The sequence below is a fragment of the Lepidothrix coronata genome, unplaced genomic scaffold (genome assembly GCF_001604755.1).
Source record: "Lepidothrix coronata isolate B3197 unplaced genomic scaffold, Lepidothrix_coronata-1.0 Scaffold167, whole genome shotgun sequence".
Classification (NCBI taxonomy): Eukaryota; Metazoa; Chordata; class Aves; order Passeriformes; family Pipridae; genus Lepidothrix; species Lepidothrix coronata.
Window position 1 is genome coordinate 1680247 of NW_016690347.1, and position 19305 is coordinate 1699551.

Below are 19305 nucleotides of genomic sequence, written 5' to 3' on the forward strand. Positions count from 1 at the left end.
GGAAAGCAAAGATCTTACTATACTTAAACCGGAAACATTCCTGACAAAGACAAGGACAGACTTCTTCAGCTTTCACAGGAATATTCTTTCACCATAGATTTATTATGACCTATACCAAGATATAAACATTCATTGGTTCCTAAAGCTATAACCCTAAAAAAAAAAATCCCTAAACACATACACATTCACTCACTACACAAGTGATAAAGTGTCAGTGAAATTTCTACAGCCGGCATTCTGCTTTAAACAAAACCGTGTAACTGAGAACAATATCAAAGTGTTTAATAAACCAAGGACTAAACTTTGTGACGTAATCCTTTGTAAGGAAGAATGTCAGTTCACATCTCTCCAGCAGACATTTTCAAGGGTATGGCAAGGGTGGAGCTGTGATGAAAATGTGGTGAAAACGTATGGTTGCATTTCTTAAATGTGGAAAACACATTCTTAACCACAGATGGGCTGTCCCTTCTTCACATAGGAGGCACTTTGTGCCTGCCCTCCTAGACTACGTTAAGAGTGAGAAAAGAGGAGGCAAAATACTTGCATCCTCCCCTAAGCAATTACATTTGAGAATGTCAAGGAGAAGTAAATTGGAACCCACATTTGACCTCCATCATATAACACAAACCCAGAGAGAAACCCAGAGAGATTCAGTAGCCAGCACCTTTCAAACTGATCAAAAGAAAATAGTCAGAATATAATGGAAAATTATTATGGGAAACTGCTGCAGCTTTCAGAAAAGTGATTTAGTAAAAGAGGGGATTTGTGAACAATGTCTTTTCAGGAACTTGATATGAGAAACTGGACATGGAGAACACACTCAGAAACCTGTTACTGACTTCTGAGTCTTAGGAAGTTCTGCCTTGAAAGAACTGCAGCACCTTCATCTATTTCCTGAAATCTTTGTCAGCCTGAAAACTACAAAATAACTGTTCCATTTTGGCATGTTTTCTTTTATTATTTTTTTTACACCAGTTGAGCATTGCACCTTTTTTTCTGGGACAACGAAAGATAGGAATTCAGTTAGAAAATGTGCCACAAAAGCACCTTGCCTGTCTTTGCACAGAATTAAACTGCATCCCATATGATTGCTTTATAAAAACATCTAGTCCTACTCTTAGCTTGCATGCAGGCCTACCAGCAGCATAGTTGCATTTGAATGCTTCTACACCAAAGTTAATAATTCTTAACAGGTCCACTCTCCTTGGGAACAGAGCTGCTTTGTGCATCTCTGCACCCCCACAGCTTGGTCATTCTCAGTGCAGACTGATATTCTGTACAGACAAGTCACCTTCCAGTACACCTATTCATATTCTATCTATTCTGGTTGAAAAAGGCCTTCTGGGCCAAATAATGAATTATTTTCTCCTGATAACTGCTTGCTGCTTATGCCAATGAAGCTTTCATTAAGATTTAAACAACTGTCCGCATTATGTACCTCAAAATTTCTGTGTGAATGACTGGATGTGATTATTTGGCCAAAGGCTTTGCAGCTGAGAAATTTACAGAAGCAAAGTGCTAGCAAAAAAGTACCTCTACAAATTGATCGCTTTTGAGGCTATTCCCCACCATAAACTTGTGAATTAAAGTGAGCCAATCTAAAATAGTTACGTATTTATTTAAGTACATCAATAAGGCAATCCAAATTTTCTCAGTGGTCACAAGCAAGAAAATTAATTGTAACATAAGAACCCAAAAATACTGTTACTTTATTAAAAACAGTACAGTCTAATGAATTCCTCTAATTATGGCAATCTTCTTGGACACATTTAAAAGAAAAGTGCAATTTAACATTTTAACTTCAATTGGAACTGTAACTCCAAAGAATGTCCTATTGGCATAACCACTGTCTTACTGAAGACATGTTCTCTTTCTATCAAGATCTCATTCAAAATTTACTGAGGTCAGTAGAGAATCCCATGTCATAAATCCAATGCTGCAAAAGCTAAATATCTACTTTAAACAGACTGGTATATTTTAATGAAAAGAAAACAAAATATATAGAAGGTCATTTGAATAAAAGAACAGAGGGAGATTTTTCTCTGACATTTCTTAAACAAACAAAAAAACCCCCAAAGAACCACTTTTCAGGTTTAAAGTGCAATGCATATATTTCTGAAAAAAAATCCAATATCCAAATCTCTGGCTCATTTCTTCTTTTAAACAAAACACCTATTTTTCACATCTTTCTCTGATGAACAAATTTTCTTTAATAAAAAGATAATGGCTGCTGGTAAGCACAGATCCTGCTTGCAGTGAATTCTGCGCACAAAACAAGTCAGAAGTATCTTCCTTGCAGAGTTCATATGTGGCTGTCAGTCAGCTTGAGTTCACTCCCCAAGAATAACTACAGAAAAGAACAGCAAGTTCTGCCTTCGTGGAAACAAAGCATAACACCATTCATCAGCCATACAGAGCATACGAAGGAGAGAAAAAGCAGAAGCTTGGCAGCGACTCAGTTTTTTCCAGACCTTCCTTGAAAGGGCACCTGAAATCAAGACCAACCTTAACTTGCATCATTACTGTTTTGAAATCATTAAAACTAATATAAGTGATCAGTCACAGCTAAACATTTTGTCATTTAAATGAACACCTTGCAGTGCTATGGAATTTTGGCAATCACTACTCTTTTAGCACATGTATTTTAAAAGCTAAACAATATGTACGGTCCCAAGTAGGCTAGTGTCTCTGTCTCCTGATGTCCAGACTCACCTGTTTGTCTCTAATTTTAGCCTGCCCAGCTGGACACTCAGTGATCTGTGAGCAGCCTGGGAGTCATGGGATACCGTAGAGCTGAGTGTGCTTACACCTGAGGTAGCTACTGCATCTTCCATGACAATGCAAGGCTGCTGGATGGCTTGATTCTGGGGCTGTTCATCTTGATCTTCAACTTCTATATCATCTTGATCTGCTGTATCACTTTCAGATGCAAGACTAAAATGTGGCCTCAATTCTATTAAAATATAAGCAAAAGAAAAAACAGTAAAGATGTTAAACATTAGTTAAACATTAAAACAAAAGCAGACCTAAGTGACTATTTGCAGATCATCCTATAGCTTGGGGTAAACCAGATCTGAAATTTCTGTAACGAGAGAACAGATGATATTTTCTAGAGTTTTAAGACCACTTAAAATGTAACAGCATCTAATTTTTGCAGATTATTATTCAGCCTATTGAATGTTAAAAAGCTCTAAAAACCAAACATCTGGATAAATATGATTCCAGATTTGGCTAGCATTTTATTTCAAATTGTGCTGAAGTATTGTGTGCAGCAGAAGTTCTTTTGCTTAATTCCATTCTCAATAATTTGTATTTTCTATGTGTCTGACCTGAAATCTTTTTCAAACAAACTGTTATTTCTTTTAAATCCAGCTATTACTGCTATTGCTATTCTGTTGTATTTGGCATTATCTCATTAGAAGAACACCATGTTTACCAAAAAATTTTATCCAAAGATATAGAGAGGAAATGACAAAAAGACCCCTCTCCCAATAATTAAAAGCAGCACATTTCTCTTCTGCTTATTAGAGCGAACACTGCCTAGTTTGTAATGATGCACATCCATGAAACTGTGAACACAAAGCTGTATGTGTACTCTGGTTTGTTATGGCCTGTTTAAACCACCTACCAGAGTTTACCAGGTATGCAAGATACGGACACAAGATCTGATACTCCTACAGAACCTATTATTGCAACAACATCTGTTTGTTAACTCTAACCATTTAATATAAATCTTTCTTCCTTCCTTCAATTGTGGCTCCTTACCGTTAAGAACTCCCTCTAGTCTCCTCACCGAAAAGTATTTTTTTTCCCAAATCACACTTGGTTTTTGCCCTTTTTGCTGAATAACTAATAAGTATGTTTCTCTTCTTTACAAAAGAAACATCTGTTCCTTGATCTATTTCATCTCTTCATTTCAATGCTACATACCTTTTTCAAGGCTGAGCATACTAAGATCAACAGAGCTGTGCTTCCTCTATATTAAAGAAAGAAAATTTATTATAAAGCAGTTACCCAAATATTGATAGGCAAATATGCCAGAATTTGCTTCGAACTTCTGTTCTTATTAGTGTGATGGAGAAGTTCTTTACCATTGTTCACCACCAGGAAGTATAACTGTATAAAATCTGCTTTGCAACACTCCTTAAAGATCCCACTACTTTTAGAAGCGTTAGGGCCAGAGATAAATCTTCACATCATTCTTAGGAGGGGAAAAAAAAAGGTACCAAAAAAAAAAAGAAAAGAAAAAAAAAAGTAGTCAGATGAAGGCAAGGGAAAGCAAACAGAAGTAGGGTAAGGCCATTAGGGAAGATGCAGATGATCAGTGCCTAAACACTATTAGGGCAGAGAGGCTTTTGTTTAAGCTTGAACTCGTACAATTAATGCTGATACTAAGCTGTATGGGGAAGAACAGTCTATTAAGGAGGATTCCACAGAACTCTTATTATACAGGAGTAAAGTACATGCCTATTAAAGTTGTTCAGCACTCTAATCAGAAGACAGATCGTCTTTATGACTTGAAAGTAACACACAAACCCTACTTATACCTTGATGGTTGTGTTAGGGATATGGAAAATACCAAGGAGAACAGGAACGGCTGTAACTTTTGTAGGAATTTTCAGATCCCTTTATTTATAATATAAGACTTAACCTACTGCAGAAAATGGGAACTTAAGTATTCTGACTTCAGACTTAAAGCATTAAATCATATTTTTAAAAATATCACCATTAATTCCATTGTTAAAAGTTTAAGAAGCAGCAGAGAAATTAACTCTGGAAATAGGTAGAGAAATAACAGAATGGGCTACACTTTCTTCCAAACAGACTCCTTCCCTCGGTGAAGCCAGGCATTCTACTTTCACAACATTCAAAATCTAATATTCAAAGTGCAGGCACTGCAGACTGGTTTGGTTTTTGTGGGTTTCAGAGGTTTGGGGTTGTTTGTTGATTTTTGTCCTGGTTTTTTTTTTTTAGACAGCTTCTGACCATAAACAAGAGAAACTTCCACGAGCTCCAAAAAGCACATCATTAATCTACACTTTGTAAAATACCTTCCAAAATCTGCATGCACTAGTAAGAGGCCTGTCCTCTGGATTTCAAGGGGCAACGTTGTGCATCTCAAAAAACCAGATCCATGAGCACATTAACCTACTATTCCTTGTGTTGCAGAATAGTTTAGATTATGCATCATGGAAAGGTGCTTTCCAAAATAGCTTGGACACCTCACTGATTAGCTTTTGAATTGCAAAACAGACACTGAACAGGAAAAAGGTCACTGCTGGTTTCAAAGTCTTAAGTGAAGCATCCTAATCACATCTCTAAAACATGTTTAAAGAGATCAGCTGATAAATATTTCCTGAGTATTAAGAAATTACTCACCTGGGACCAGAATTGTAATAGCAGTCTGCACAGCTTTTCTGATTATGCTGTCCAGTGCAAACATCCAATGTGGCTTGATGTTATGATTTCGGAGAACTTTATTGACCTAGTAACAGAAAATTTATTTCAGATATTACATACCCCACAAATTAAAACTATAATATATGTCAGCATTATATAAAGTGTTTAAACTTATAGATGCTGTATCCAAGCAGGTGATTAAAACTATTTCTTGATAGCAACATTGTCAACTTTCTCCATTTTTTTATGTCATACAATATTTTGTATTTTTTTATCTCGTATTAGTTCCTGTGTTAGGTGATTTTTGATGACTGTGATACTTAAGCTTCACGGCTGTGGAGAGAAACTTAAAAAGAATGCCAGCAAGACAAATAACAAAGACCATGTTATGAAAGGCTTGTAACTGAAGCTAATTAATCTTGTTACTTTTTTGGCATCATTTTCACTGCTTGCTCTAAGCAATACTTGTCTATTTTAAAGTACAACGGTAGGAAATATGAAAAGACTAATGTAATGCCACTCCTACTTAACTCAAAAAATAGTTAATTAACGTTTGTTTAAACAGTCAGGGGACTTTGTTTGTGTGCTGTACCATTTTCTCTTTCCTTCTACTTTTTACTTTATGCAAGCACATCATTTTCTACTCTGGGTTGCTCCTAATTGCTTACAGGCCTGCTTTCAAACTGCTTTTAGCCATATTCCCAGGGGCCTCTTATGGATGCTCCATGCCACTTGCAAGAACATCTCTACTTCAGGGGAATTGTTTTCCCCCTCCCAAATGACAGGGAAGAAGCGGGTGAGGTGACAGTGCTATAACGAAATGCCTAAACAACATCAAGTAGCAATTGCACAAAACAGACTATTAATCATATTATTTTCACTGCCCCAAAGCAATCATATTCAGTATAGGTACCTGTACTGGGTTTGGCTGGGATGGAGTTAAATGTTTTTCACAGCAGCCCACATGGTTCAGTGTTTCAGACTGGTGACTAAAACAGCCTTGATAACACACCCATGCTTTACCTATTGCTGAGCAAAGCTTACATAATGTCAAGGCCTTCTCTGTTTCTTGTGCTGCCACACAGAGAGTAGGCTGCAGGTGGACTAAAAGCTGGAAGGGCACATGGCCAGCACATCTGACTCAAATCGACCTAAGAAATATTCCCTTCCATATAACATCATGCTCAGCAATAAAACTAAAGGCTGGTTTTTCCAAAGGAGACATTGCTCTGGGATAGGCTGGGCATTATTCTGCTAATGTGAATGATTGCTTTTGCATCACTTGAGAAGTTTTTTCCCCCTTCACTCTTTATTTTGACCCACAAGTTTTCTTACTTTTGGTCCTTCCAATTCTGTTCCTCATCCTGCTGGGAGGGAGGGAGGGAGTGACTGGGTAGGGGCTTTCCTCTACCTGCCAGCCCAGGTCAACCCACCACAGCTGTACCTATGTCTCCTCAATTCTACTGCCAGTGGCCACAAGATGGCACTTAGACACTGTGTTTGGAGTTGGAGAGCTAACAGCAGTGCCAGGAGCCCCTGCCCTGTGCCTGACACCTGGACAGCAGCTGCTCAAGGGCCCCAAAGGTCTGCCCACTGCCCTCTGAGGCAGCATGACTCCCCTTTGCAAGCACTTAGCACCTTCCTATACTGACTGCTACCAAAACATTGACATGTTTAGGTAAGTGCAGCTTATTTGGGAAATGAAGAAACGCAATGTAATTTTATCAAGAACACAGCAATCTACAGTAATGGGATTTAGCTATTTACATTTCATCACAAAACTGCTTTTTCTTGGTTGGTTCCATGAAGATGTTGTGATATTAAACCTTGTTACCTAAGATTACCTTATTAAGTCCCAAGAACAAGCAAAGTGCTTTCCCCCTCACTTTCAGCAGTATGTAAGTCTGCAGTATCTGAGGCCTTGATACTGTTTTGGATTTCAGTGTATTACTTTAGAAATCTACTGTGTGTCCAAAAGAAATAAGACTGGGCACATATAAAGCAAAGTTTTTCTTTGAACTTTCTGTGGGTTTAATTAAATAATAAAGAGCTAGTAATGGAAGAGACATTTTTCAGTTACAAACCAGCAACTTGTAATGATGAAGTTAACAGAAGGTGGTAAATTTTTTATTTATAAGAATACAACTCAGGCAATTACCACCAAACAACTGATGCCCAGCATTATCTCTATCAGAACACCAACCCAGGTTTTTGTACTATTCCCCTCTCCATTTTTTTTTAATCTTGTATGCTTGGTTTTTTTCTTGTAAGTGTCAAAAGAATATTATTATGAGGCTAAGGAGAATGGATAGTTGAGAGTGTACTCAAAAGAATCAAAGTGAAAACTTTGATTTGTAGAAACATCTATTTTACAGATTAATTTCAAACTTTGTGGGTTTTTTTGCAAATAGCATTTAATTCTTATTAGTGTAGTCTCTGCAACAGTTTACATGCTATGCCATCCTTCCTGACAGATCTTTTACTTGTCAGTGCCCCAGGTTTAAATGCTAACAGAATCATCCACCTCAAATGCCTACTTGGATTGCCATTTCAGTTGAACTGTGTGACTTCAGTCTGGGCAAGTGATACTCAGCACAGCTGCACTCTCCCCTGTTCATTATTCATCTTAATAATTAAGCCTAACTGCTTGTGATTAAATACATACCTTAAGAAGAAAAAACATTGCTTTTTGTAAACTAGCTATTTAAAGGCTATCCAAGCATGTTTCATTGCTCAATGTAGGAAATAATAAATTTTGCATTAATTATTGATACAAAAGTAACCTTTTAAAATTCCTCCTTATCCTGCTTATTATAAATTGAAATGAAGATAACTTATTTGGCAGAAATCTGCTGCTAACCAGAAATACTAGAATAAGAACTCACTACAATATTGCAAGGTAGACAGACTACTAATGGGGGTATAGAGTGGTTTAATGCATTAGTTTGTAGGAGGAGTCAAGTTCAAGAAATTTGCATTTATGTAGGATAAGCCTGACATTCACTGTTGGTCTTATTTACCAGAAAAGCCTCAAAAAGGAAATTTTTTTTAAAAAGGTTTTCCTGCTTTAATATTATGCCACAATATTCACACAACTATGGTGAGCCTTCTAGATCTTTAATCAGAAGATCTGAAAAAATCTCAGTTGGGTTCAGGATCTGTGTCCTGCCAAAGGATCACATAGCATCCAAATAAAGTCATGGCTGTTGCCTGGATTTTTGTTATTACAGGTACAAAACCTTCAAATATTATTGTTTCAGTAACTCTGGGTAGAAATTAATCAAGTTCCGTTTGCTTCTGGCTTTTTTTGGGGGGCAGCAGCAGTTTTGATGTACAAATTTCTTAGTAAAAATGACAACTTACGGCATCTTGAAAACCAAACAGCACAAGCTGCACTTGACTGATACCATGGCTGTCAAAGTCTAACTCCAGCTTCAGTTTTGAAAGAGTGGTTGCAATGATTTTGCGATCAGTGGACCGTACAAACTCTCTGAGGCTCGAAACGAGTGTTGTGATATGTTCCCATTTTAGCTTGGGTTCTTCGGCTCCCTGGTAGAAAAGAGAGAAAAAGAAATAGTTTTGATAGCCATCTTTTGAAACATACATCCAAAGGGACTTAAGCCAATAACACCAGTTGGCAATAAAAATTTTCAGAAACTCTGCTGCTATGGTTAAGGGAAAGGTGCAGCTGCAGGTCAGGTAATGGTACCAGCGTAACTGCAGCAGTACAAAGCTCTATCGCTCAGCTCCCTGGTAATGCAAGTAATCTGATGAAAAAGTAGCTGACTTTGGTTTAAATCAGTTGCTGAAGAGTATGTGCACACTGTAGTCTGTATGGCTTTTTGTACAGGAGGAAAAAGATATGAATAAATATACTGTGCACTGAATACTACAAATTACTCTTAATTGCAAACAAACACGTACTTTGCAGTGCTTCCAATTTCTGCGTGCCCCTCAGAGACAATATGCAAAATCCTCCAGCAGCTTTTAAAAGAAGAGATTAGTCAAAGCAATGCAGGAGGCTCTGGAAGGGACTAGTTCTTTCTTACATAACTTCCTAATTTCTCTTAATACAGAACTTCTCTTATAGCAGGTCTACAAAGGCCTTACCTTTCTAGTATAAATATTCATATGCCTATTTTTAAAAGCTTTTGTGTTTTTGCAAGAGCTATCAAAGTAGCAAAAAGCCCAAAAGCATTACTCAGAATAACCAGTATAGGTAACTAGGAAGCAGAGGACTGTATTTGCTCTCATAAGTAAAGTTATGCCAACTGAATGCAAATTTCAATTCCAAATCGTAAAATGAAGCCAGAGTTGTTGTTCAACATAAAGTATTAAATGCCTATTCTAAAGAAAGTTAAGTACATATTCATATAGACTAAAGATATCTAACACTGATTTCCATAACAGAAGGACATACGGTGTTTGGTTCTGTTGCATTTGCTAGCTTTATGCTGTGAATGTTACAGCTGGCCAGACACCAAGAACTCTTGTTTGCCAAAAACACTGAGCTTTTAACTACAGTAAGTTAATTCTGATCTGGATGAAACAAACATATATTGATTACTTGAGAGAGAAACTAAAATTAAAAAAAAAGTTTTAAAAAGTGCAAAAGTTCTAGAGCAGTCAAAGCACTGACTAAAGCATCCATCTGAGATAAAAGATCCTATCCTCTGATCTTGATCCACATTGGAGAATTCACCTGATGATCTGCTGTACTGAAGTGGATCCCTCACTGTCCTGCAGTAGCATATCTCCTTTTTGTGTAAATAATTAAAAAGACACTAGGGCAGATAGGTAAATGCACATTGTAGCCCTGGACTAGAGATCCAAGTCCATCAGGGCACTATGGGGACAGGACAGCCAGTATGACTCCCTAATTAGAAACACTCACCTATTTTGTGAGGGCTGTTCTCCTCCCCTAGCCCCCATACCCAATGACTTTGTTGAAACCTTTCTTGTGAAAAATTTTTGTGAAAAGAAAAATGCTATCAAATCCTAAATGAGGCCTAACAAGCAAGTAACTTCTTGCATTTAAGCAGGACATATCAAGAAGCCAACTCAAATTCCCCTTAACTGCAGTTACTACAACTTTCTGGTGGTTTGAGTAAGTTTCCTACTCTCTGAACAGGGTCCCTCTCCCAAGGGAGAAAACAGTTTTTGGGAGTCTGAGTTCTACATCCTCTTGAAGGGCAACCAGTGCCATGAATATGTACTTTGAACTCATAGGCTGTACAACTCTGTGTCTCTCTACATCTCTCTGCTTCTCTCTCGGGCTGTTCCAGCCCCAGCTGAGAAAGGCATTAAGCAACAAGCAAACTCTCTCAGTTTTGAGATTGAGTTTCAGCCTCTCACGATCACTGATTATTATTTTCATACACATATTAACAACTGTGTCTGTTATAGCAACACTAGCAAAGCACAGATCACAGCCAATTCTCTCATTGACTCCTACTTAAACACTTTCTAAGCGTACTAGGACAACTGTGGAGTTTATACACACAGCCCCCCAAGAGTTAGAAACAATTTTTATTGGCATGGCAGCAATTTTCAAGTATATTAACTGTAGCATAAGAATCATATTGGTTTGCATCAGTTTCTAAACAGTACTATCTTTAGAACATGAATCGTCATGTTTTATAAGAATAAGTTTTAGACCAGCAATACTTTGCCTTGAGAATGAAGTGAGTCAATTAACTACTAAGACACACACACGAACAAGAACAAAAAAATCTCATCATCCTATTACGGTGTTGCAACATTTAGCAGTGTGGTCATGACCTGTTATTTATTCAGTGTCATCCTGAACTGATGCATCATCATAATGAATCATCCCCACAAAGGAGTGCCAAAAGGCCATTCTGCAATTATTTTGTTATTTGCTGTAACCCCCAGTGTTACTACACCTTTCCTCCATATTTGCTCCCAAAGATCATTGAGGAATAGCTGTGATTTATTTTCTCCCTAGCCCCCTCTTTCCCCTTTTATGGTTGTTGGCTAGAAGGCAATGGTGTACCAGTCAGCCCCATTTTTTCTACACAATAACCTAAGGCCAGACTGGCATAAACCTCCCTCTGTCGAACCAGTCAGCCAGAAGGTAGAACTTTTAAAGGGAGCCAAGATAATCCCCTCCTGGAGATGATCTACCTTATATGAGTTGACTTGACAGCCTCAGCTAGTCCAGTTTGAAGATCACTGGCAAAATAGAGTACCGTGAAAGCATGTTTTTCTGTTATCTAGCCAGTACGAATACCCAAGCATACATACTGTAATTACAAACAACACAAAAGGCATATGTAATGCAGCATAAACAATTTCAAAGTCTATTTTTAATAGCCCAAATAAAACAATAATTGTGAAAGCTTACACAGTGTATGCTTTCTAGTTTAATCAAACTTTATTTTTTAATTGCTTTACTATGTCTAATTTCAAGAGTTGCAGGTAACTGCAGAGAAGTCTTCAAATTCTATAGAATTCGTGCTGCCTTCTGAAATTACCTTACCTGAGCCAAAGCTTCCATCAAGTTCCTCACCACGTGCTCTTGGTCCTCAGTTAATATCCTGTGAAGGGTGGCTCTCCTTTCACTATCCTTCTTCAGCATGAAAAACCCAGAATCTTTTTCTTCAGGTGAAGGAGGTGCACTGTGATCCTCAAAGTGTTCATCTGGGATGCTGAATGAACGACACTCAGTGAAAAGAAACTTTATAAAAATCATCCCAATGCACACATTCCTAATCTACTGTGTAACATAAATGCCAGATAGCTCCTTACCTCAGAAAAAGGGACCGGATTCCCTTCCCATCTTTTTCTCCACAGGATTTGGCTCTTGTTTTGAAAGAGAATGGATCAATTTTTAACTCTGTATCAGGTGAGACAGAACCATATTCACTGCTGCTACTTGTATCTTCCACCAGGACAGGGACAGGTAAGGATATGCTCCGAAGATACTCTATTCATATAAGGATATTCAGAAATTAGAATTTAATAATGTCATCATAGTGCTAAAGTGAAAAGATTACTCTTTCAGAGGAAACAGAAAGATTCCAGTCTTCCCACACACCAATAAAAAATATTAAAACAAAATTGACAAAAAAAACCTCCTAAAGCTTATTCTTCTGGAATAGAGTTACCTTTCAGTTATGTTTTTACTCAAAAGCTTCTTGAGAGATGGAAATGCTGGGCTGTTTGCAAGTTCACTTACAGAACTTCAACAATGAAGTGAACATGCATCTCATATCATAACTTCCAGCAGTATCAAAATGCTTCTCTAGGGTAAGTCATTCAAGCACCTTCCAAGATGTTAATTTTATGAGTGTATATAAATATGTATATATTTATATATAATATATATACTATAGCAGGTATGTTTTCAATCAGATTATTTTGTACAAGTTTAATTAGTTTTTCATTAATAATAAACACACAGTTAACTCAGAACTTTGAGTTTTAAATTCAAAGCACACATTACTGCTGCAGGAAACTACTCATACCTATTTCAAACGTGCACATCTCAAAATGTACTTTGATACCAACTCAGCATGAAGGTAACTACGTGTGTGTTCAGTTCCCTCCCGCACTCTCCCCAGTTCATTTCCTGAAAGAGATCAGTATCCTGTACCCAAGCAGTACTGCTTTCTCAGTTTTAGAATTTAGTCTAATAAAAATCTATGTTATCTTTCTACACAAACCTTGGCTCTGTTGCTACTATAAAACAGCCACTGGTCCCCATAAACAACAACACAGCTCTTCAAGCCTGTATCACCCACCTGCCTAGACAATTAAGCCATAGTCTGGTAGGATTAAAAATAGTAATTTAAATATGCACAATGGATTAGACATTCTTAACAGAGAGAGAGAGGTCACTTATTTTCATAATTGTGCCTGCTTCTCTTTCCAACATTTTAGTGTGACAAATCCTACCAGAATAATGATAACCACAGTATCTACACAGGTATGTTTTGATAGAGAAGTACGTTAAAACTCACCATTTGTGTTAGCTGAAAGAACTGTGGTAGAAAAGCAAAGAAAAAAAGGAAAGTTAAATATGCCAAAATTGACTGAGAAAATAAGCACAGTCAAAAGGGTATGTTGCCATTTTTATGGACTATCTCAACTCTCCTGTCTGCAGTCTCCAAAAGTGTGATTTATTGAAATTTAAAGTTAATTTTAATTTGAGAGGGTGGAAACCATGTTAAAAGTGATCATCTAATGCCATCTCCTTTCCCTGACATTTTTATTTATTTTAAGTATCATGCTAAAAATATACAGAAGATATTTTCATAAGTATATATGCACACACAATAGAATACGTTATTCATGCTTTCAAAACTGCTTTGTTACTTTGTATAGCTTAGATCACTACAGGAAATTAATATGTGAAACAAAAATAATGCATTGCACACACATTTGCAATGGGACAAAGATTATTTTGCTCATGTAGAAAACCCCCCTGAGGTTCAATAGCATATTCAAACTTATAGAAAATATGATCTATGTAAACATTCTTTTGACAAAATCATATGCAAATTAAAAAACGAAACACAAAACCCAATGATCATAAAAGCTGCATAAAACCATAACAAGACTTTTTTAAACCCTATTAGATAATAATAATAATGGCCAGTCTTCGCGAGCGAAGATTTGGGAAAGGTCATTAACCCTTCGAGCCTGCGCAGTGGATTTTATAGGTGAGACACAGCGTGCGCTGAACTGAGCCCACCCTTTAATCCTGAGGTTCATCTGCCGGGGCCAAGCAAACTTGGACAGTGGCAGTGAGGTCCCCAGGACGTAGGTTTGTTTAGAGTGACCTTCTCTTAGATGGATTGCCTTACAGGGCTGACGAGCTCCATCTGCCCGGGGGGCTGGGAATCAAACCCGGGTCGCAGCGGTGAGAGTCCTGCACCCTAACCACTAGACCACCAGAAACCCTATTAGAAATATTTATATAAATTTTATTATATACTTCTGTGACAACATGATAACAGAATTCTGCTAGAATTCTGCAGTGTTTCTGCAGCAAGCTGCTGGTAAAGAAGGTTACAACTGAACATTCATCTGGGATGGAGATCTGATGTCTTCATCTTAAAGACTACATGATTAGTTTTAGGAAACAATACCATTGGCAAGAGAAAAATTTCAGATTTTTAGCAATGCTTACCTGAGAGCTTTGATGGGGACTTTCTTTTCTTGCTTGAAACCTTCAAGAATTCATCTATAAGTAGCTCATGAGCAAAAGCTCGTTTATCAGGATCTGGTTCAAAGCAACGCAATATGAAAGCCTTGGCTTCTGCAGACATGGATTCAGGAATTTCTGGGTGTATTTTAAACATTCCCACCTGAGATAAGTAAAGGGAGAAACAATAGCCAACCACTACACAACATCAAAAAACTGTTTAGATAGTAAAAATGGTATATCATTCTCAAGTTTTGATATTAACTTTCTATAACTAGTTTATTAATTCAAAGGAAAAAATCCTATTACAAACTGTATAAACAATTACATTTTAAAAAAAAAACAACAAATGTAACTAGAGATTCTCACAAAGCAGAAAACTGCTTTTTTTTTTTCAGTTTGGCTCTGTTTTTTATTTAAACATCCAGGCTGCTGAGTAGCTGCTATTGCTCTATTACTAAGCACACAGCACTCCCTCTCAGTTGAATCACATTATTCTTCTTAACATCCTCAAAAACCAAGCATTTCCTTTATCTTCTTGTCCTGTAACCTCTAATTCCAGCTTCTCCAAAACAGTCACAAGATTTCCTGTGTTTACAAATACCTCTCTGAGCTGTACAAGGAATATGTCTGACCTTAAACATTGCTGCTTGTGGTTCTCCCAGTTCATAAAAAGGGGGCTTCCCTGTAGCCATCTCAATGATTGTGCATCCCAAAGACCAGATGTCTGCAGCCTTGCCATAGCCACGTGGCCCTTTGTCTATAATTTCTGGTGCCATATACTGAAGGGTACCTGTTTAAAACATATTCTTTTTTTACTTAGGGCACTAATGCTGCAAACAGATAGCTAAAGGACAAGAGGAACAAAAACACTGAGAAGTGAGAAATATTGGGAGAGTTAAAAAAAAACCTTTTTATTATTCAAAATTCAAGAATTTCCATATGCATTCCATATAAACTCAAAATACTACTCAAAATATTACTTGTGCTAAAAGCATTTGGTATCATCTACTGATGTGGATATCGGTTTTCAAAGTCAATGACAACTATTAAAGATTTCGATGAGCTTAGGATCAGAAATAGTTCTCATTTACTGTATCAGAGCTTAAGATTAAAATATGGGAGATCACTCTGAATGGCACCCAGAAAGGAAAAGGAAGGGACACCTGAAATCTAAACCTAAAAGAGTTGGTGATATGAATTCTGAAATAAGGGAATCAATCTAACACATCATTTGGCATTCTGTTCCACTTAGAGCAGCAATGGAAGAGCAGAGGATGGAATTAAAATAAGAGTCCCTTCTCATTTTGCATAATTATTTAATGCAGTGCCACTGCATGATTTAACATCCAAATCATATTATCAAGCAGAAAGAGGAACAAGTTAATGACAGGTTCTGTAGATAAGCGATTTTGGAGATGAAGCCAGGATGTCCAAGCCAATCAAGGGAGAAAAAAAAGATCAGCACGATGAAAAAGCCAAGCACAGAGGAGACAGACTGAAATACAATATAGGATAGACACAGCTCTTCCATTGTACAGACTTTGATGTCACAAGTGGAACATCCAAAACAGCGTTCTCTTTGAACAGTGTGTCTTAGTTTGAAATTGCCCCCCCAGGAGCCGGGGGGCCTAGAGGTGATTGGGTCCCACGGCAGTTTCCCCTGAAGGACCAGTCACTGCTCGCTTTTTCGCTCCTGTGACAAATCAGATATACACAGCAGAGACTGGCACGGAACCAAGAGAGCACAGACTCAAACTGTTTCCTTGGACTTCGTAAGGAAGAAGAGACTTCAGTAAACAGCTGGAGGTTGGTGGGGGGAGTGAATCAAAGGAAACCCTTTTCCCTGAACACTCCCATGAGAGAAAGACTGCTTACCTATCAGCCAAAGGGCTCCTCCTGGACTGAATTAAGGGAGGGACTTAGAAGGAAGATAGAAGTGTGTAATATTGTACATATATATAGTTGTTTTTAGTTTGTACAGTATTTAATTGTATAGAATAAATGTATATACTTTCCCTTCCCCCTATAGAGGTGTCTGCCTGAAAGTTTCTCTTCGGTGTTGAGGTAAAATTTTGGGAAGGGGTGGGAGAAGCCTGGAAATTGGATTTTGGATTTTTGTGGTGGTTCAAACCACCACACAGTGCATACAAGAACAGTCTATAGCTTAAAATTATATATCAGAAAGTTATTCTTGCAGTAGCCTTTTATACTGATTTGAAGTCAACGAAAGTTTAGCATCTGTGGATTCTGACCCTACATACACAGTTTGAGTGAGGATAAAGGAGTCTCCTCTGGGAACATACCAGTGAAAGTTTCAGTACAAGGATTGATTCCTGCAAGTCTCTTTGAAGTTCCAAAGTCCGAAATCTTTAACACTCCACTGTACGTGTTGATAAGCACGTTATCACCCTGAGGAACAGAACATTCAGAGTAATTATTTTTCTCTGCAGACTCTTCATCTAAGACTTCTTGCATAGCCTGTTCCTACAGTGTACTCTTTACTAGGTAAAAATTACCTCTTAAGCCTTTTAAGAGAGGAGATAAAAGAGAAATAAATAGTGTTTCTGGTTTATGTAATCCCATTAACAGAAACTTCATCTCAAAGTGAACTTCCCCTACTACCAGAAGGCTGTAGGAATTCAGTTAAAGAATAATAAAAGAGGGAAAACGGTTTTTTAAAAACAAAAACCCCCACTTTTTTGTCTGCAATCTCCTTGGAAAAAAAGTTGCTAAGTATTGCATCCACAATCTTCACTTCTAATCAGATTTTATAGAAGTTCAATCATGTCACTGAAAACAGAAATAAAAGTATTTACTTTATCACATCAGAAATTGCTATATTTCAATTTTTCTAAAATAAAAAAACCAACCCAAATATATTTTGTTGGTTCAAATTGAAATCAACAATGGTTCACCTACCTAACCCACAGTTCAGAAAAGCAGAGACCTTTCAGAAAAACAGTTTTTAAATTACTGGGAAAATAAAAAGCTATGCAGTTATGTAGCACTATGAGACTTAATTCTCTGCAAATTCTTACCTTTATGTCTCGATGCACTATTTGATTATCATGGAGATATTTTAATCCTTCAAGAATCTGCTTGGTGTAAAAGCCAATTGTCTGCTCGTTATTTTTTAATGGTCCCCATTTTGATCGTAGAAGAGCAGAAAGGCTGCCTATAATTTTGGACAGCAAAAAGTGAGAGTAAACATCCAATTAAATTCTGCTTTCTCCCCAAAGGAAAAAAGTAACAACAAATATCAATCCCAATGCAAATGTAGGCACCTCTTCTATAACCAGAGTCCTTTCCAGGCAAATGCTTACTTGCATCATCACTGGCCTGAGTGATTAAAGAGTCTCGGTATCTCCACTGGCCTCAGATGCAGCAGAGAAGTGTATGCTTCCTCAAGCATGCAAATCAGAACCCATTTAACCAATATGCTCACCTCCCCCCTATACCAGGAGACAAGTTAAGCCCGGGAATGTTGTAAAAGAGTGAAAAAGTGTGGATGTGCATATGCATGTGTTTTTACATACATCAACCCCACAGGTACTCAAAAAGCTAAGATCAAGAAGTGGGATTTTTGTTACATCTGGCTGCTGTGAGTTCTTTAGTTGCAAACAGAAGCAACAATCACGAATCCCCTTTCTTGTGTCATGTACCTGAAGAGGGCTGAGCTACCAGAGAGTAGCTATGGTTGATCCAGTAGGATGAGCACAGATCATCTCTATCCTGTGTTGGGTTTGCATGGAAAGTGTTTGGTAGAAGGAGGGTTGCAAGGGGGAATTCTGTGAGAAGCTGCTGGAAGCTTCCCCTGTGTCTAATAGAGCCAATGCCAGATGCCTCCAAGACAGACCTGCCACTGGTGAAGGCCAAGCCCATCAGCAGTAGTGGCAGTGCCTCTGGGATAACAGATTTAAGAAGGGAAAAAAATACGTGCAACAATTGCAGCCAGAGAGAGAAGTGAGAATATGTGAGAAAAACAGCCTTGAAGACACCAAAGTCAGCAAAGGAGGGAGAGGAGGTGCTCCAGGCACCAGAGCGGAGGTTCCCCTGCAGCCCATGGTGAAGACCATGGTGAGGCAGGATGTCTCCCTGAAGCCCATGGAGGTCCCTAAGCTGGAGCAGGTAGATACCCAAAGGAGGCTGGGACCCCGTGGGAAGCACATGCTGGAGCAGGCTTCTGGCAGGACCTGTGGCCCCACAGGGGACCCATGGTGTTCCTGAAGGACTGCACCCTGTGGAAGGGACCCACATTGGAACAGTTCATGAAGAACTGTAGCCCATGGGAAGAACTCACACTGGAGAAGTTCATGGAGGACTGTCTGTCATGGGAGGGACCCCACCTGGAGAGGGGAAGAGTGTGAGGAGTGCTCCTCCTGAGGAGGAAGGAGCAGCAGAGACAATGTTTGATGAATTGACCACACTCCCCATCTCCCTGTGCCACTGGTGGGAGGAGGGAAAGAAAACTGTCAGTGAAGTCAAACCCGGAAAGAAGGCAGGAGTAGGGGGAAGGTGTTTTTAAGATTTGGCTTTATTTCTCATTATCGTTCTCTGATTTGGCTGGGGAATAAATTAAATTAATATTCCCAAGTTGAGTCCATTTTGCCTGTGATGGTAACTGGTGAGTGATCTCTCCTTGTCTTTATCATGACCCATGAGGCTTATGTTCTATTTTCTCTCCCCTGGCCAGCTGAAAAGGGGAGTGACAGAGCAGCTTTAGTGGGCAC

The 19305-nt window shown here is 38.2% G+C and overlaps 1 protein-coding gene across 1 annotated transcript in view; it reads right to left on the reverse strand.

Moving 5' to 3' along the window:
• MAP3K5 (mitogen-activated protein kinase kinase kinase 5) overlaps positions 1-19305 on the reverse strand; it is a 103834-nt gene that overhangs the window by 3681 nt on the left and 80848 nt on the right. Inside the window, exons 17-26 of the mRNA XM_017829711.1 lie at positions 17614-17750; positions 16879-16984; positions 15208-15365; positions 14558-14735; positions 13386-13406; positions 12172-12349; positions 11903-12071; positions 8764-8949; positions 5380-5485; positions 2713-2953 (exon numbers count right to left, since the gene is read on the reverse strand). Of these exons, the coding sequence (XP_017685200.1) occupies positions 2713-2953; positions 5380-5485; positions 8764-8949; positions 11903-12071; positions 12172-12349; positions 13386-13406; positions 14558-14735; positions 15208-15365; positions 16879-16984; positions 17614-17750 (1480 nt within the window). The remainder of the gene's footprint in view (positions 1-2712; positions 2954-5379; positions 5486-8763; positions 8950-11902; positions 12072-12171; positions 12350-13385; positions 13407-14557; positions 14736-15207; positions 15366-16878; positions 16985-17613; positions 17751-19305) is intronic.